Consider the following 20,339-nt stretch of genomic DNA (forward strand, 5'->3'; position numbering starts at 1 on the left):
ATCCTGTACTTTCTGCAGAGGAGACAGGATCCACAGGAGAGGATAGTACTTCAGGTACATCTGATACTGATATCACAGATAAATGACTCTTGGGAGCTCTTCCAACACACCAATTCGCAGCAGCTGCCAATCATTTGACAGTAGTCGGGGCAATTTCCAGCTGCTTACAAACGTCAACCAATTCATTCTGTGTTCAAGAACAGCGTTCACAGAGGGGCTGCATTTTGGCTGGTGCAACGTATTACGAGACACTGAAATGCCTGCTGATTATCTCTTAATCTGCTGAGCTAAAAAGTTGCTGTTGAGCTAAACAGTTGCTAAGGCCATATAACAATCAAAGCAAATACGCAAAATTATATTTTTATTAAGGCAACACAAAAAGCTGTTGTAAAAATTACTAGTTGCCTAAAATGTTTTGAGGTTAATTATAGTTGTTTGGAAATTCGAATACAGTGTTATTTACAGTGTTGTTGTTGTTGTTGTGGTGGTGGTGGTGGTCATGGTGGTATTCTGTCCAAAGACTAGTTTGATGCAGCTGTCCATGATACTCTACTCTATGCAAGGCTTTTCTTCTCTGAGTAACTACTGCAACTTACATCCCTCCGAATCTGCTTACTGTATTCGTCTCTTGATATCCCTCTAAGATTTTTACCCCACACGCTTCCCTCCAATACTGAATTGGTGATCCCTCGAGGTCTCAAACTGTGTCCTACCTACGATTGGAAGGGATCACCTTCTTCTAGTCAAGTTATACCACAAATTTCTCTTCTCCAGAATTCTATTCAGTACTTCCTCATTAGTTATGTGATCTACCCATCTAATCTTCAGCATTCTTCTGTAACACCACATTTCAAATGCTTCTATTACCTTCTTGTCTAAACTATTTATCACCCATGCTTCTATACATTGCTACACCCTATACAAATACTTTCAGAAAAGACTTCCTGGCACAAATATATACTCAATGTTCACAAATTTCTCTTCTTCAGAAACGATTTTTTTGCCATTTCCAGTCTACTTTGATCATCATCAATTATTTTGCTCCCCAAATAGCAGAAGTCATCTACTACTTTAAGTGTCATTTCCTAATCTAATTCCCTCAGCATCACCTGATTTAATTTGACTACATTCCATTATCCTTGTTTTGCTTTGTTGATGTTCATCTTATATTCTCCTTTCAAGACACTGTCCATGCCATTCAACTGCTCTTCCAGATCCTTTGCTGTTTCTGACAGAATTACAGAGTCATCGGCAAACCTTAAAGTTTACATTTCTTCACACTGAACTTCAATTCCTACTCCAAATTTTTTTCTTTTGTTTCCTTTACTACTAGTTCATTAAACAGGTTTAATAACATCAGGAATAGGCTACAACCCTGTCTCACTCGCTTCTCAGCCACTGCTTCTCTTTCATACCCCTTGACTCTTATAACTGCCATATGGCTTCTGTACAAATTGTAAATAGCCTTTTGCTCCCTGTATTTTAGCCCTACCATCTTTAGAATTTGAAAGAGTATTCCACTCAACATTGTCATAAGCTTTCTACAAATGTTATAAATGTTGGTTTGTCTTTCCTTAACCTATCTTCTATGAGAAGTCATAGAGTCAGTATTGGCTCACATGTTCCTAAATTTCTCCAGAATCCAATCTGATCTTCTCCAAGGTCAGCTTCTACCAGTTTTTCAACTCTTCTGTAAAGAATTCATGTTAGTATTTTGCAACCATGACTTATTAAACTGATTATTCAGGAATTTTCATGCCTGCCAGTAACTTCTTTCTTTGGAATTAGAATTATTACACTCTTATTGAAGTCAGAGTATTTCACCTGTCTCATACATCTTTCTCACCAGATGGAGGAGTTTACTCATGGCTAGCTCTCCCGGGTCTATCAGTAGCTCTAACAGAATTCTGTCTATTCTGATGGCCTTGTTTCGACTTAGGTCTTTCAGTGCTCTGTCAAATTCTTCACACAATATCATATCTCCCATATCATATTCAGCTATGTCCTCTTCCATTTCCACAATATTGCCCTCAAGTGCACCTTCCTTGTATAGACCCCCTATATACTCCTTCCACCCTTCTGCTTTCCCTTCTGTACTTAAAACTGGTTTTCTATACGAGCTCTTGATATTCAGACAGGTGGTTCTCTTTTCTCCAAAGGTATCTTTAATTTTCCTGTAGGCTACATCTATCTTTACCCTAGTGACATATGCTTCTACATCTTTACATTTCTCCTCTAGCCACTCCTGCTTAACCATTTTGCACTTCCTATCCATCTCTTGTTTTAGACGTTCGTATTCCCTTTCGCCTGCTTCATTTATTGCACTTTTATATTTTTTCTTCCATCAATTAAATTCAGTATCTCTAGTGTGACCCAAGGATTTCTATTAGCCCATGTCTTTTTGCCTATTTCATCCTCTGCTGCCTTCACTATTTCATCTCTCAAAGCTACCCATTCTTATTTTACTGTATTCCTTTCCCCTGTTCTTATCAATCATTCCCTAAAGCTCCCACTGAAACAATCTACAACCTTTGGTTCTTTCAGTTTATACAGGTCCCATCTTCTTAAGTTCCACCTTTTTGCAGTTTCTTCAGTTTTAATCTACAGCTTGTAACCAATAAATTGTGGTCAGAGTCCACATCTGCCCCCAGAAATGTCTTACACTTTAGAATCTAGTTCCTAAATCTCTGTCTTACCATTATATAATCACTCCGTGACCTTCCAATGTCTCCAGGTCTCTTCCATGTATAAAATGCTTTTTCATGATTCTTAAACCAAGAATTAGTTATGATTACATTACGTTCTGTGCAAAATTATAAAATACGGCTTCCTCTTTCATTCCTTCCCCCAGTGCATATTCACCTGCTATTTTTCCTTCTCCTCCTCTTCCTACTATCGAATTCTAGTCCCCCATGACTATTAAATTTTTGTCTCCCTTCAACTATCTGAATAATTTCTTTTACCTCATCAAGATACTATTATTTATGACAGATGCAGATAATATATAGGGTTACTCCTCTTTAAGGAAAAACTAGATGTAACACAGTAAGTCAATTGGTACGTCTGCTACAGTAACTAAATCATAAATGCCAATTAACCAAAAACTGCTTGTTGCTTATGCAAAGAGCATGGTAGCTTCCAAAAATTCTCAAAAATGCACATTTATTTGCTTTGATACACCATGAAATTCAGGGATGATGTATTCTTAGCAGAACTGTGAACCACAAACACTGATCTGCTACAAAATAAATTACGTATGCAAAGCACTCGTACCAGTAACAGGAAAATATAGTTTTGTAAGCATCCAAAAATTCTAAAAAATAACCTATTACTCTCATAATAGTAAAATGAAATTAGAGTATGATTATTCTGAAAGTGGATAGGCCTACTGTTCTCATAAATTTTAAAAGAGCGCAGTAAGTTTAAGCTTGTAATTGATGATAACAGTTTGACTTTAAGCAGCACTTGCGAATGTTTGAAATTTCACAATATGTCACAATACAAACAGGTATTGATCCAATCAACGAGATTATGCAGAAGCAATGCGATCAGCAAAGGAAGAGAATCCAGAACTTCAATTCAGCACATGGTTTTGTACAAGTGGTCCCACACAAAAGGAAAATTCAGAAACCAGCTTTTATACACAAATAAACTTGAGTACTGCATGGATTTTTCACTTCACTGATTCTGAGCACACTTCTACACTATCGTGCCGAAGAAGAACACTGCAGCGTGATTTTATCTTGATCAAAATCGCTAAAACGTGCAGCACAAATAAAGCATGTCTTCTACCTGTTGCAGCTAACAATGCAATTATGTGAGTTTAAGAAGCCTGAGTAACAAAACTTTAATTAATGATAATTACATTAAAGTGTACAAGCATTGCAAAATTTTTATATTACACAAAGCTAAGAACACCTTGCAAAAGAAAGTGAAAGAAAGGAGAACAACCAAAACTCACTTTAAAATGTGATCACAAACATCTGCATTTGTACCCCACGGTGGAACCTCATACATCTTGACTCGGAATGTGCTCCCTATGTAGTCTCTGACCTCTGAATGTGTATGGTATCCCTCTTCATGAACAGAAAGCAGCATTTTCTTAATACATCTGTGGATGGGAAAAAAACAGAAGGTGAACAAATGCTATGAAAAAACTAACCATTGCCCATGGTTTCTTGTTTTAATGCACAAGAAAACTAAAATTAGTAAGTAAATAACACTGAAACCTGCAAAAAGTAACACCAAAATTGGTTATAAAATAATTTCTTTCTGTCCCTATCTATAGCTTAAGCCTTGTTCACACGACGACATTGGGTTGCGCCACTCGTTGTGTGGAATGAGTTGCTCGCAAGTGGTTTCATATATGACTGTACACACAGTGACACCAGTACACACTTCAGTTTCATCGTTTTGTGGGTCCCTGAGTCGTGCCTGAAATGAAAGTTTTGGCAGCTGCACATTGCACGAGTTGTGATGGAGTTAAAGTTTGTCGTGTGGAATCGTTGCATAAGAAAAAAATAAGAAACGTGTTTCGATTCGTGACTGGATGAAGAAAAGATGTAAGCTCGGTTGCTCAGCATCCTTGCTGAAATAATTTATAGCAGAAGATCCAAGAAGTTCTTTTAATTATCTTAGAACGTCACCAGAACTGTTCACGTTTCTTCTAAAAAGAGTTATTTATGTGATAAGGAATAAAGGTACTGTAATGCATGAAGCACTATCACTAGAACTGACATTACATATCATATTACGCGCATTACAATTGAGAACACTAGGCATGCTGTAAGATACAGTTTTAGTTGGTGATGAAGCTATTTCATTAACACCAATTGTTATTAACATTAACAGTAATAGTTAACATTAACAACAATAATTATTCAAAACAGGCCACATTAAGAAGAGAGTGGTTTACTCTTGAAGATAGATCTGTACAGTGGCAATATTTCAAAATTCTAACATATTTGAATGGGGAGCACTGCAGTGATGTTTTAAATAGATCAATATTGAATAAAGAATGCAGCTTCTTGAATTGGTATAGCCTTCCCTCCTGTCAACAATATTCCTTAACAAAGAGTTGGCCGTCTTGTAGACGAGAACATTGCCACAGCTAGAATTATACTTGGTTGTATTTTTCTTAATTCGGTTCTATATGTGCTGCCAACTCTATAAATTTTGCCCTGCACCTCAGATACTGTCAGATACATGATCACACATGATGGTCTCAGCGGCAGCAATATGTTGCTTATTTTTGTAATCGGCATCACTGAAATCCCACAAACACCTATGCAAAGCATAGATATCCAAAAAATGAACATTATTCTCCGTTCCCCACTTCACATTTCAGTTTGGCTACACTCTAAGAACACACACAACCTCAAAACTCATGTAACTAGTGTCACCAAAGTTGGAACACGCCGAAAGTGTTCAGTTTCACCAACGAGTTGTGCAAATGCGCAGCGCGCATGCGCAGTGGCCGGTAGCACAGTTGCCTGCAACCTAGTGTCGTCGTGTAAACTAGGCTTTACAAGAAACAAAACATGAAAATAGATCAGGGGATAATTTTCTGATTCCAGTTTTAAATTGTGCCACAGATTCACTGCCACTACTTTACAGAATACCTGTGCAATAAGCATATGGCTACTACAGTATACTGACAAGTATGTACAAAACAGTCTTATCAAATTCCCCAAAGTTAATGTCAACTTTGTAGTACAGTTATAACGATCTGCTGCAAAACATAACCCAAATGGTACCCTTATTGAAGTCAGCTGGTGTTGCTGTGTTTCACCATGTCCACCAATCAGGTGACCAAGTTTGTAGACACCTGCAGTTTGGCAATGATCAGTCTTAAAAGTAGCCCATAACTGTGTGGTTAGTTCACTTGATAAATAATTGACGCATCCAGCTGTAATTCCTGGTCGATCTCTAAGCTCCCGAGCTTCCTTCACCCCACCAACAACCCCCCCTCCCCCTCCCCACAAAAAAAGCGCACTATAATCATGACGGCAGGCTGCACCCAATGATTTTTGGTGTAATAGTCAACCTTAGTAGCCAATGAACTCTTCATTAGAGGGAGAAAAAGCAGCTGAAAAATAAGATCCTGCACCCTCTTGACTTTGGGATGGAAAATGGAAGGTATATCCACATGAAATGTGACCACTAATTGAAGCTTTTTACAATATACATAAAATGAAATGTGAAAGGCACTGCTAGAATCTCAACAAATCAGTACAGTGCATATGAAAGGGTAATAGGAAGAAAGGTGGTAATGTTCTCACAGAACCCAGATGGGTAAATTTAAATGAACTTTTACTCAAGAAAGACTCTTTAACACTTCTCCTGTCACCATCATATACATTAGATAGGGATCATTAGAATAAGATGAGAGAGAGAAGGGTACATACACAGGAATAGAAAGAGCCATTTGTCCATTTCTTGTAAGATTTATATTTTTCATCAAATTTTATCCAATTATCCTAAGCAGAATGCATTTTTGTTCTATGCTCAGTGTCTACTTTGCTGTTAACCAATAACAGCTTGTCTTTTAACATGTTTTGAGTTTACTGCCATCTCATTGCAAATCTCTTACATCCAGCAGGTGTTCCTCCTCAGAGTGAAAACTTGCGAAGATGAAAATGATAGTAAAAAATTTATTTCAGTTTTGTACTTGCTTTTTCAAGTCTTTCATAAGAATCTTCATTATTGATCCCCTCCCTAACATCAACTTCAGCATTACACTTCCCTTCTCCTTAAACCCAATGTGGCTGAGCTTTTTGGTATTAAGGTACTTACAAACAGAGGTAAACTGCACCACTGGAGTCATACTTAGGATGTATTTCATATTCCATGCAATGTTATGACCAATAGAGTTATTTTTAACACTCTTGAGTTTCCAATATTATTTTTTCTAATACGAATGATAAGACAGAAAACAATAAAAACTTGCATACCCTTTGTAATACAGGTCATCTTCATAGCCTTTTATAAGTTGCTGGTAAATATATTCATCTGTCACATCTAGCAAACTTTTAAGAATTAGGACAACTGGTGCATAGTAAAGATTTTTTCTTGCACTGAACATCAGCTTCGCTGTTCCATCTGTTACATAATGTAACACATTGTTCTGTGAAGAAAACAGTATTAAGAATTAGTCAACACACCAAATAAAACAGATAATAGCAAATGAAAGAAGTAGCAAAATATTTTGATGTCTGTCTTTGTTGAAAAATGTTCATAAACTGATCACTGAGATAAATACAACTGGAAAGCAACTCCTTTTGGTAAAAATAATTGAAACGGAGATGTGTTAACATTGCAAACAATAACAATTCACTGGCAAGTCAGAAAACAAAAGATTCAACGGAACAAGCACACGATTCTAAGCTTCCAAAAGATGTTTCAATGACAATGGAGTCAGATTTAATCAGAAGATAGAGTAATGTATGTGAAATATACAGTGAACAAATATATACTATGGTACAGGAAGGTTGTATCTGAGAGAAGCAGCATAAATATTCAGTAGATCTTGATAAGATTTCAACATGATACAGAGATTTGCAACTCGCTTTAAATGTTCCAAAATTTAAAACTGTGCACCTCAAAAGACAAAACAACAGTATCCTATGACTATAATATAAATGAGTCATAGATGGAATCGGCCAACTCATACAAATACCTTGGTATAACACTTTTTATGGATATGAAATGGAATGATCACATAGGTTCAGTCACGGTTAAAGCAATTGGTAGACTTCAGTTTATTGGTAGAAACCTGAGGAAGTGCAATCAGTGTACAAAATAGATTGCTTACAAATCACTCATGCCACAGCTTCTAGAACATTGCTCAAGTTTGTGAGGCCCATACTAGATAAGATTAACAGGGGATATTGAATGTATACAGAGAGGGGCAGCACAAATGATGACAGGTTCATTTAATCAGTGGGAGAGTGTCACAGAGATATTGAAGGTACTGAACTGGAAGTCTCCTCAAGATAGACAAACTATCCCAAGCAAGTCTATTAACAAAATATCAAGAATCGGCTTTAAGTGATTACTCTAGGAATATACTTCAACCCTCTACCTGTCACTCACATAGGGATCGTGTGGATAAGATTAGAACAATTACTGCATGCGCAGAAACATTGAAACAATCATTCTTCCTGTGCTCCATACATGAATGGAACAGGAAGAAACCCTAGTAACTGGTACAATGGGGCATACCCTCTGCCATACACCTCACAGTAGTTTTCAGAGAGTAGACGTAAATTTAGATGTAGATGTAGAAAGGAAGGAAGGAAAATTAGGATTTAACATTGCATCAACAATGAGATCATTAGAGGCAGAGCACAAGCTCCAATTGTTGCAAGAACAGGGATGGAAATCAGCAGTGCGCTCCTCAAAGTGACTATCCAAGCATCTGCCTGGAGCGATTTAGGGTAACCACAGAAAACTTAAATTAAGATTGTCAGTTGTAGATTTGGACTGTCGTCCCCTGGAATGTGAGTCCAGTGTGCTAACCGCTGCACCACTCATTTGTTTCAGAGTTAAAGAAAGAAGCAGTATGAGAAAGTTTCCAAGAGAAACACTGGAACAATAATTTGGGTTTGGCTTGTGCGGGAAATGAGTAGAAGAAGGAAAATGTGAGTTGACCAAAATGAAAAACAACAGTCCAAGAGAAGGCATTGGAAAAGAATTGGTCACATGTTTTGTGAAGCGATTTGTCCAAACACAAGAAATAAAACAGATTAGAGAAGCATCTGAAGCACCTCATTTGCAGTACCCAATTTTGAGCACCACTGAAAGGCAAGTCCAATTTTTATCAAACATACTTTATTTCTTACTTTTAGGCAAATCATTTCAAAAAACATTTTACTTTTCTGAGAATATGATATTTTTGATACCACATATACTTTTCCAGCATCTTCTACTCTCAAAATGTCCTTGATTTATTACCTGATTCAAAGGAAACCATTTTGACCAATACCACACCAATGTAACTTTTATGTGTAAAATAGCTACGACTTGCAAAGCGACTCTTTGAAACCTCATTTGTCTTCCTAGTGTCTGCAAACCATTTTGACAATTATCGCACCAATGTAACATTTTACATGCAAAATAGCTAGGTCTTGAAGAGAAACTCTTTGACATCTGATTTGTCTTCCTAGTGTCTATTGTTCTCATAACGTCCTAATTTAACAGATGATTCTATAAAACATATTTTAAAAATCAAATATCACACAAATGTAGCTTGCTCTACACAAAAACCTAGGCCTTGAGAGATTAATGTCTTGATATTTCATGTACTTAGCTAACAGGAGCTGTTCATGAAATATTTCAATTTTCGCCTCAAGTCACTAGTTAATCTGCTCTTAATTACTCTGATTAATTTCAAGCAGATAATATTTTTTTGCAAAACTGGACCTCATGCTGGTCAATAACAGTTCACCAATCAATTCATAGGGCATTGACAAGTAAGTGACTTTTAGAAAATGCTATCAGAACCATCAATGCATATCTGCCCAGAATAACAAATGTGTACAATAACAAAAACTTGATTAAATGAATCAAAAATAAGATTGTGAACATTCTTGGACAGATACACTGGCTCACGAATATTTGCCACAAACATGTATGTAGTTAGTAATAGGTATTCATTTGTATCAATAATTATACATGCAGTTTTGTTATTTGGAAATTTTAAATCATTTTTTGTTACTTTTTATTTTTAATTCCTGTTATAATATTGTCATAACTGGAATCTGTTTATCACTTGCATGAAGTGTCAATGAGAAAAACTTTTGGTACAAAATCCTGATAATAACAAGAATTCCATTAAGGATATATGGTCACTGTGGTAAAGATAATGTCAGATAATACAGAACTGCAAAACTGAACTTGTAAAAAACATAGTTATCAGACTCCGTATATCAAAGAAAATAGGTTGTCCTTCATCTTCCACATTCATTCAGAAGTAAACTGCTATTTACCCACATATTCGCTACTTCACCAATGCACTCTATCACGGAACTTCATGGTTGTCCATTTCTGTAGCCCACAAGACATACCTCTTTTTATGGAGAAAAAAAAATGTTCTCATGCACACAGGCCTGGAACTGTGAGAGGAAAATTTAGACATTCGTTATGACTCCTTTCCAGTAAATGACCTCTCTATGTTCATCTGTCCCCCCTCCCATGAACCATGGGCCATGCCGATGGGAAGGCTTGCGTGCCTCAGCGATACAGACAGCCATACCATAGGTGCAACCACAACGGAGGGCTATTTGTTGGGACACCAGATAAACATGAGGTTCCCAAAGAGGGGCAGCAGCCTTTTCAGTAGTTACAGAGGCAACAGTCTGGATGATTGACTGATCTGGCCTTGTAAAATCAATCTAAACGGCCCTGTTGTGTTGGTAGTGCAAACAGCTGAAAGAAAGGGGAAACTACAGCCGTAATTTTTTCCCGAGGGCATGCAACTCTACTATATGGTTAAGTGATGATGGCATGCTCTTGGGTAAAATATTCCGGAAGTAAAATTGTCTCCCATTCGGATCGCCGGGCGGAGACTACTCAGGAGGACATAGTCATCAGGAGAAACGAAACTGGTGTTCTACGGATCGTAGTGTGGAATGTCAGCTCCCTTAATTGGGCAGGTAGATAAGAAAATTTAAAACAGAAATGGATAGGTTAAAGTTTGATGTAGTGGGAATTAGTGGAGTTCGGTGGCAGGAGGTACAGGACTTCTGGTCTGGTGAATACAGGATTATACATACAAAACCAGATAGGGGTAATGCAAGAGTAGGTTTAATAATGAATAAAAAAACAGTAACACGGATAAGTTACTATGAACAGCAAAGTGAATGCATTATTGCAGCCAAGATTGACATGAAGCCCACATCCACCACAGTAGCACATGTTTATATGCCAACTAGCTCCGCAGATGAGGAGGTGATTGAGGAAATGTATGATCAGATAAAAGAAATTATTCAGACAGTTAAGAGAGCTGAAAATTTAATAGTCATGGGGGACTGGAATTCGATAATAGGAAAAGGAAAAGTAGTTGGTAAATATGGACTGGGGGAAAGGAATGAAAGAGGAAGCCATCTCATACAATTTTGCACAGGGCATAATTTACTCACAAATAATATTTGGTTTAATAATCATGAGAGAAGGTTGTAAAGGTGCAAGAGACCTGTAGGCACCAGAAGATTTCAGATTGATTATATAAATGGTTCTACAGAGATTTAGGAACCAGATTTTAAATTGCAAGACATTTCCAAGGGCAGATGTGGACTGACCACAATTTATTGGTTATGAACTGTAGATTAAAACTGAAGAAACTGCAAAAAGGTGGAATTTAAGGAGATGGGACCTGGATAAACTGAAAGAACCAGAGGTTGTAGACGGTTTCAGGGGGAGCAGTAGGGAATAACTGACAAGAAGAGGGGAAAGGAATACACTAGAAGGAGAATTGGTACGTTTAAGAGATGAAATAGTGAAGGCAGCACAGGAACAAGTAGGCAAAAAGACAGGGGCTCGTAGAAATCCTTGTGTAACACAAGAGATATTGAATTTAATTGATGAAAGGAAAAAATATAGAAGTGCAATAAATGAAGCAAGCAAATGGGAATACAAATGTCTAAAACATGAGATGGCCAGGAAATGCAAAAAGGCTAAGCACGAGAGGCTAGAGGAGAAATGTAAAGATGTTGAAGCATATATCACTAGGGAGGAGATAGATGTAGCCTACAGGAAAATTAAAGATACCTTTGGAGAAAAGAGAATCACCTGTCTGAATATCAAGAGCTCATATGGAAAAGCAGCCCTAAGTACAGAAGGGAAAACAGAAAGGTGGAAGGAGTATACAGAGGATCTATACAAAGGAGATGCACTTGAGGGCAATATCGTGGAAATGGAAGAGGATGTAGCTGAAGATGAGATGGGAGATATGATACTGCGTGACAAGTTTGACAGAGCATTGAAAAACCTGTCGAAACAAGGCCCCAGGAATGGAAAATGTTCCATTAGAGCTACTGTTAGCCTCAGGAGAGCTAACCACGAGTAAACTCCTCCATCTGGTGAGTAAAATATATGAGGCAGACGAAATACTCTCAGACTTCAATAAGAGTGTAATAATTCTAATTCCAAAGCAAGTAGTTACTGGCAGGTGTGAAAATTACTAAAGTATCAGTTTAATAAGTCACAGCTGCAAAATACTAACACGAATTCTTTACAAAAGAATGGAAAAACTAGTAGAAGCCAACTTCGGAGAAGATCAGATTGGATTCTGGAGAAATTTAGGAAGAAGCATGGCAATACTGATTCTATGACTTCTCACAGAAGATAGATTAAGGGAAGACAAACCAACATTTATAACATTCGTAGACTTAGAGAAAGCTTTTGACAATGCTGAATGGAATATTCTCATCAAATTCCAAAGGTGGTAGGGGTAAAATACAGGGAGCGAAAGGCTATTTACAATTTGCACAGAAACCAGATGGCAGTTATGAGTCGAGGGGCACACAAGAGAAGCAGTAGCTGAGAAGGGAGTGAGACAGGATTGTAGCCTATGCCTGATGTTATTTAACCAGTATACTGACCAAGCAGTAAAGGAAACAAAAGAAAAATTTGGAGTAGGAACTGAAGTTCAGGGAGAAGAAATAAAATCTTTGAGATTTGCCAATGACACTGTAATTCTCTCAGAGACAGCAAAGGACTTGTAAGAGTAGCTGAACGGCATGGACAGTGTCTTGAAAGGAGGATATAAGATGAACATCAACAAAAGCAAAACGAGGAGAATGGAATGTAGACGAATTATGCTGAGGGAATAGGATTAGGAAATGAGACACTTAAAGTAGAAGATGAGATTTGCGATTTGGGCAGCAAAATAACTGACAATGATCGAAGTAGAGAGGTTATAAAATGAAGACTGGAAATGGCAAAAAAAAAAAAAGCATTTATGAAGAAGAGAAATTTGTGCACATCAAGTATAGATTTGTGCCAGAAAATCTTTTCTGAAAGTATTTGTATAATGGACAATAGATAGTTTAGACAAGATGAGAATAGAAGCATTTGAAATGTCGTGCTACAGAAGAATGAAGAAGATTAGATGGGAGGTACTGAATAGAATTGGGAGAAGAGAAATTTGTGGCATAACCTGACTGAAAGAAGGGATCAGTTGGTAGAACACATTCTGAGACATCAAGGGATCACCTATTCAGTATTGGAGGGAAGCGTGTGGGTAAAAATCATAGAGGGAGACCAAGAGATGAATACAGTAAGCAGATTCAGAGGGATGTAAGTTGCAGTAGCCACTTGGAGATGGAGAGGCTTGTACAAGGTAGAGTAGCATGGAGAGCTGCATCAAACCAGTCTTCAGCCAGAAGACCACAACAACTATAACTTGTTTATCTGCGTTTTCTGCACTCCAAATCCCTGTTTCCAAATCAAACCCAATATAACCAAGTCCACTCATTCTCTCCATTTCTCCTCTTGAACTATTAGTATTAGATGGCATGAGACAAGGATTTGCGTGTACCTTTCTCATTCCAACAGGAGCAACAGTCAAGAATTGTCCATATTTTTTCACTATCTAAAAGTGGAGATTTCCTCTGAAGTCTTTATGTCACACTTTATAAAATCCTTCTGTAATGCCCGAAACTCTACAACAGATGCTCTGAAACTGAGGCTGTACTGTACATCGCACGTAGACAGAGCATGGAGGAAAAACAAAATGTGAAGTCACAGGCCAAGGAAAACAAGCAGATGTTTACAAGATTATCAGAACTTTGTTCGAAGAGAGAGATGATGCTACATTTAATGAGATGCTTCCTGCTGCTTTCAACAAGATGAAGAATGACAAAGTGATGTCAAAGTTTGCAACTTACTTCCAGGACAACTACATAAATGATGTACAATGCTGGGCTTTCTGCCACAGCCTACATCCAGGAATAAATATGAACACACACATAGAAAGGATGCACCACACTATCAAATACATATACCTTTGGAGAGCACACGAAACTTCTGGATACTTCAATATTCACTCTAATGTCATACACTGAGGAAAACTTTTTGAAAGGCTCATTGTACTTATGAAAGCAAAATTGACAAACAAAATGGAAGAAATTCATTATAGGCCCAAGTCTATTTCAACTGTGAAAAAGGAAATGATTTTAAAGGAAGATCGCACAGAGAGATGGTAGCATCCTTATCAAATATGAGTGAAATGCAGTCGTCCTTATCAAATATGAGTGAAATGTATTTTGTGCAAGAAAATTACATTCAAAGTCACTGTAAAACGACGTGTAATAAAGGCAATACATGCATAGACAGGAATTCTTGCATGTGTATAGACTCTAGTATCAAATGGAACGTGTGCAATTATATCCACAGTATATGTAAATTCAAGTGTACGAGCAGCCTTTTTAAACTCTCCGGACTAGAACAATCTAATACCAAGCAGTGAAGAGATTTGTACTGCAAATGAGCATCACACAATATCGTCCCAAATGAGTGCACCAGGTATGTCCAACAGTTCAATATTGTTGTCACAACAGGACATAACCGTTTTTCAGTTATTTCATCTGGTTAATGACATAACTATAATACAAGAGATTAATATTGTTATTGTTTTTATTCTCTCTACTTCAGCAATTAATCTATCATCTTACTGTGTAAATGGCAAAACTCTGCTATTACTCATTTCCTAACCTAATTCCCTCAGCATCAGCTGACCTAAATTTATTACACTCCACAGGCCTTGTTTTACTTTCATTTATGTGCATCTTATAATCTCTTTTCAAGAAACTACCCATTCTTTTCTGATAAGTTTTATTTTATACATATCTGGTTAAAGAAGAGAAAATTGATTTCCCAAATCTCAGGCACAGAGGCCCCAAAAAATCAGCCTCAAGTATCAGAATTAAAGTCTATACTCACAGGAGCAAAGCACCTACTATTTCTCACAGCATATCTACTTATCAGCTTGGTTCTTTTGCTACACCTGTAACCAATTCCCACAATAAAGAGAGTTAAAGCATTTCATCTTCACAAAAAATAACTAAAACAGGAATGTCAAATTGTAATTCTATTGCAAAGGCAGTGCACGACAAAAGATTTGAGCTACAAAAAATCACTCTAAACATACCCATATCATAAAGTACTTACTGTGGCTGTTTCATCATCTGCTACACACCGAATCATAACACCAAGATCTGAAAACTGTACACCCCTCTGCTTCCAGCCTGTCCTTGCTACGGTCAAGGGGTAATTTCTACGAGTCATCAAGAGCATTCTTATTAATCGCTCATGACCTTTCACCACAAAATAACCTCCCCATTCTTCTGCATGTTCGCCTCTACTTATCAGCTCTTTTGGTGAAAGGCGAGCTAAATGGCATCTGTCTGACTGGAAAACAAAAACTTATTTTTTAAAGTCTTAAATTATAGAAATTAAAAAAAAATACTACACACGTCTTGCATATACTTTTCAAAAAACTTAGATTAGTAAATAGAACATTTAGCGCATTTTTTGTGGGTACTGCATAAGTCATCATCTGAAAAACTCACATTTAAAACTACAGGTACATATCACATTTGTAACTGATATATGGAAAAACTAGAAATTAGTAACAATCATGCCCAAATTGAAAAGTATTTCTGTTCATCTTGCAAATGGCTTTGCAGTAGACAAGTAGGAGATCACTGAAGGTAATTTTTAAGAGTTATTTGCTAACCTTCATGACAGTGCAAATGAGATCCAATTGCTTTAAATATCTTACTAAGTAGACGTTATGAAATTTCCATAAAATTTACAATTAGTATTATACGGAACTGTGCACTAAAATATTTGTTGAAATATAATTCATAACACACTGTTTCTACAACTGTTCTTAAATAAGCAACTACGCTCCTAGAGATTTCAAGTCAACTCTTTCAGATGTATTATTGAAATACTTTATAACACCAAATTATTGGCATTTAACTAGAGGTACAGGCAACAGGAAAGCTTAGTGACATACAGAGACCTTCATATATCTCAACACTTCCCTCTCTTTCGTGGAACGAAATGTTCAATTGCCTCTACTAGAAGGCAATCTCTTTTTAGATTGTGGCCTATCCAGTTTAGTTTCCTGTTTTTCACCGTCAGCAGCATCTTCTGTTCTTCTCCAACTCTCCTCAGTACTTCTTCATTCCTATCAGTCCAGCTGATTTTTTCCATTCTACACCATATCCACATTTCACAAGCTTCAATTCTCTTCTCATCCTGCTTTCTCAAAGTCCACATTTCTGCTCCATACAAAGCCACACTCTATTTTAAGCACTTAACCAGTCGCTTCCTTAATTCCTAGTTTACACAACTAGTTGTGAGTCATCACTGCTTTTGAAATGCCTCTTTCGCCAGAGCCATTCTCTCTTTGATATCTTGTTGTCTTCTTTAATCCAACTTCCCAAATACTTGAATGCTCTTACCTGCTCTATGATTTCTGACTCCAACTTAATTTTCATTTTTTCTTTTCTTTAGGCCTATGACCATGCTTTTAATTTTCTTTTTATTTATTTTCATGCCATATGCTGCACAGACTTTATTCAGGTCATTTAGCATTTGAGTCGGCATTTCTCGATTTTCTGCATGTCATCTGCATATCTTATACATTCAATTTTCCACCCACCTATCCTCACACCTCTTTTCAGTCCTTCCTCCAGATAGACGTTAAATAGGATCCGCGAGAGACAGCAGCTCTGTCTAACACCTCTCCCAATCTTGCTGTCTTCAGAAATCCCATTACCTATTCGTACCCGAGATTTCCGATTAACGTACAGATTTGCGAACAATCTTCTCTCCTTCCACTTTACTCACTTCTTTTTCAAGATAACTAACAGCTTATCCCACTGCACTCTATCAAAGGCCTTTTCGAGGTCTATGAAGACAGCATAAACTTCTTTGCCCTTTTCTATGTATCTTTCATTGATGGTTCTTAGAAGTCCAGTGGCATCTCATGTTCCCTTTCCCCTTATGAAACCATATTGTTCTTCACCAAGTGTTTCTTCCAGCATTCCATATAGCCTCCTATTCAGAATTCGAAGAACTACTTTTGCCGCCTGCAATATTAAGCTGATTGTCTTGTGGTCTTCATACTTTTTGGGATTTTTAGTCTTTGGGACTGTGACTATTATACCTATCAGAAAGTTTTCTGACCATTCCCTTTGTCATAGATGTAGTTGCAAAAAGAGGTCAACTTATTTTCACCTGTTTCTTTTAAATAATTCTTTAAGATTCCTGCCGGAATGCCATCTACACCACATGCTTTGTTGTCTTTAAGTTCTCCCAATGCCGTATTTACCTCTGAACCTTGGATAAAATCTCCTTTTTCATCTTCATTTACTGATTCTTCCTTCTCAATCTGCTTCATAGAGTGTTTCAATATATTCTTTCCATCCATTCTGAACAGCATGTGGGTCACTTAAAAAGAGTTCCATCTTTCCCTTATATCTCTATATTTGTTTAATTCTTCCTTCCCTAAAATACTATTTCCTTGGCTACCCAGTCCATCTTTTCATAATTGCCCTCTTTTTCCAGTGTCTCAATTTCTGAGCAGACTTCTCTTGTCCATTTTTCCCTGGCCTGATCAGTTACTCTTCTCAGCTCATTGTTCAGTCTTCTGTATTGCCTTTTCCCTTCATCAGCGTGCGTTTTTCCATTCTCTCCTTTCTGCCATCTTCAAGATCATGTCATCGGTAACCCATGATTTCCTTCTCCGCTTACACTTCACCATGCCAACATCAATCAAGCATAGCTCCAGATGTGAGGGAGGGGACATGTAAAAGCAGACAAAAATGAGCTATGTCAATGTAAAATATACAATTCTCTGGGTTGCTGGACTGATTGGTGACAGTTCAAAGGACATTTAACTTCTAGGCTATGGACTGGTAGGAAATAACATGAAAGTTTGGAGCAATTTGAAACAAACTTTGTATATATGATTTATTATGTGGTGAAAATACGATGGGCTAGGTCACCCACAGCACTCCTAGGGATGGGGTGAGGGTAAGGAAGAGAAGTGGCTGAAATGTAAACAAAGTTCTGGAATGGCCGGAGAAAATCCAACAAAATTTAGTACATGTATGGTTTACAATCTAGGAAAAATTACTGTGGGGGTATAAAACTCTAGAACCCTTTGGAGTGGGGTGAGGATGCAAATGTGAAAAGGGTGTCATGGAAAAATAATCAAAAACAAACAATGATAGTGACAAATTAATTACTGCTAAGTGGATTTGCGATTGTCATGCTTCTCCCACTGCATAAGCACATGTTCACCAAAGATTTTATTTATTCATGCACTTGGAATGGAAACTAAAAATGACATACACAAACAAGTATTGTGATCAAATCTTATTACAGTAAGTTTTCCAAGATTTTGCTTCACAATTTGTACACTGTATTTACGTGTTTTTAAAAGTATAAACTAATTTTGCTTTTACACTATGGCAGGTTTCATTTCTTTTTTTAAGACAAATTTAGGATAAATAAGTGAATAGGTAATGCTGAGTAATCAGCTAATTATTTTTACAACAAGTTCAGGAGAAAACTTGTATGATAGCGTGTTTGTATTTACACTGGGATTCGTGCGAGGCTTTTGTGTGATGGTACAACATTTACAGGATGTCCCACTCAAAGCTCCCTGATTTCAAAGACACAGGGAAAAAAAAAACACAGCAGATACAACAATGGAACATGCACAACATTGTACAGTACCTCAAAGAATTAATTTATCATCAATACACCTCTACTTGTGAACCATTTGTAGCACGAAGAATATCGAGTCTATATTCAACTTCTTGCCAAGTTCTTTGTAACATTTCCTCTGTTATTCTTGTAATCGAATTAGTGATACAATGTTGCAACATAGGAATATCGTCCACTTTGGTCGCATACACGTGGTCCTTCACAAATCCTCACATGAAGAAATCGAGCAACATAATGTTGGGTGAATGTGATGGCCTGGCAATGGGTCCTCCACGTCCGATCCAACAATTGGGAAATTTCCTACCCAGGAACTTGCGAACAGCCGTTGACCAATGTGGCAGAGCTCCATCTTGTTGAAAAATGATGTTGGGTTGCAAGTCTTGAATCTGAGGGTACACAAACTGCTCCAACATGTCCAGATACACTGACCCATTCACTGTTTGTTCCGCAAAGAACAATGGTCCAACAATCCTGTCATGCATTAGCCCACACCAGACATTTAGTTTAGGGCTATCATGAATATGTTCAATGACAACGTGCGGCTTTTCCGAACCCCAAATCCAAACTTTATGCCTATTAACCCTTCCTGATAGATGAAAGGTAGCCTCATCTGAAAATAAACATCTTTCCAGGAAATTCATATCACTAGCTGCAGCATAACTGCAGCAAATTGTTGTCAGCATTGTTTTGTTGTTCAGCGTCAGATGTTGCTGAATTTGAACTTTGTAAGCACGCATGCAAAGACGCTGGTGAGCTACACGATGCAATGTTGATCGAGGTACATCAAATTGCCTAGATGCTTGACAAATTGACTTACGTGGGCTTCTGAGAAATGTTTGTCTGATGACCTCCACTGTCCATTCTGAAACTCCGTAACATACACCGCCAGAATGTTTCAGAACATTTCCCACCGTCAGAAACTTCCTATACCATTCCTAATTGTTTTCACATCAGGTGGATCACATTCATACACACGGCGATAATTTCTTTGCAGAGTAATCAGCAATTTTGTTTCTGCAAACCACACTACTGCTTGCACGCGCTGATGTGGAGTCGCAATTTTCACTTCATGTGACCATGCTGCACTCTGGCAACGATACTTGGAACTTCTGACATGAGAATATAAATTCTTTGAAATGCTCTACAATGTGGTGCACTGTTCATTGTCACATCTACTGTGGTTTTTCTCTCCTTGATCCTTGAAATCAGGGAGTGGGACACCCTGTATCACAAGTTATATTAGAGTGAACTGGGACTATAGGGAACGTGTGTGTGTGTGTGTGTGTGTGTGTGTGTGTGTGTGTGTGTGTGTGTGTGCGCGCGTGCGCACGCGCGCGGTCACGCGAGGTAAGGGAAGGATATGAAGTAACACATCCATGTATGTGTTTTTGTCTTTCTCCGCCTGTAAAAGATGCAATCAAAGTTTAAAACCTTGGTTTTCACAATCTGACAACTGGCAACATCTTCATGTTAGTGAAACTATAACTTTTTTTTAATTGCATTTTTAGCCCACAGAAAATTCTGGAAGAGGAATCTGAAAGCATTCATCTACTTATTTTCTAAATAAGAAGAAGAAGAAGAAGAAGAAG

The 20,339-nt window shown here is 37.5% G+C and overlaps 1 protein-coding gene across 1 annotated transcript in view; it reads right to left on the reverse strand.

The window, feature by feature from the left end:
- Positions 1-20,339, reverse strand: part of LOC126237080 (DNA-directed RNA polymerase I subunit RPA2) — a 213,062-nt gene that overhangs the window by 172,775 nt on the left and 19,948 nt on the right. Inside the window, exons 4-6 of the mRNA XM_049946878.1 lie at positions 15,172-15,411; positions 6,954-7,126; positions 3,962-4,111 (exon numbers count right to left, since the gene is read on the reverse strand). Coding sequence (XP_049802835.1) covers positions 3,962-4,111; positions 6,954-7,126; positions 15,172-15,411 — 563 coding nt within the window. The remainder of the gene's footprint in view (positions 1-3,961; positions 4,112-6,953; positions 7,127-15,171; positions 15,412-20,339) is intronic.

Source organism: Schistocerca nitens, chromosome 2 (genome assembly GCF_023898315.1).
Source record: "Schistocerca nitens isolate TAMUIC-IGC-003100 chromosome 2, iqSchNite1.1, whole genome shotgun sequence".
NCBI classification, from domain to species: Eukaryota; Metazoa; Arthropoda; class Insecta; order Orthoptera; family Acrididae; genus Schistocerca; species Schistocerca nitens.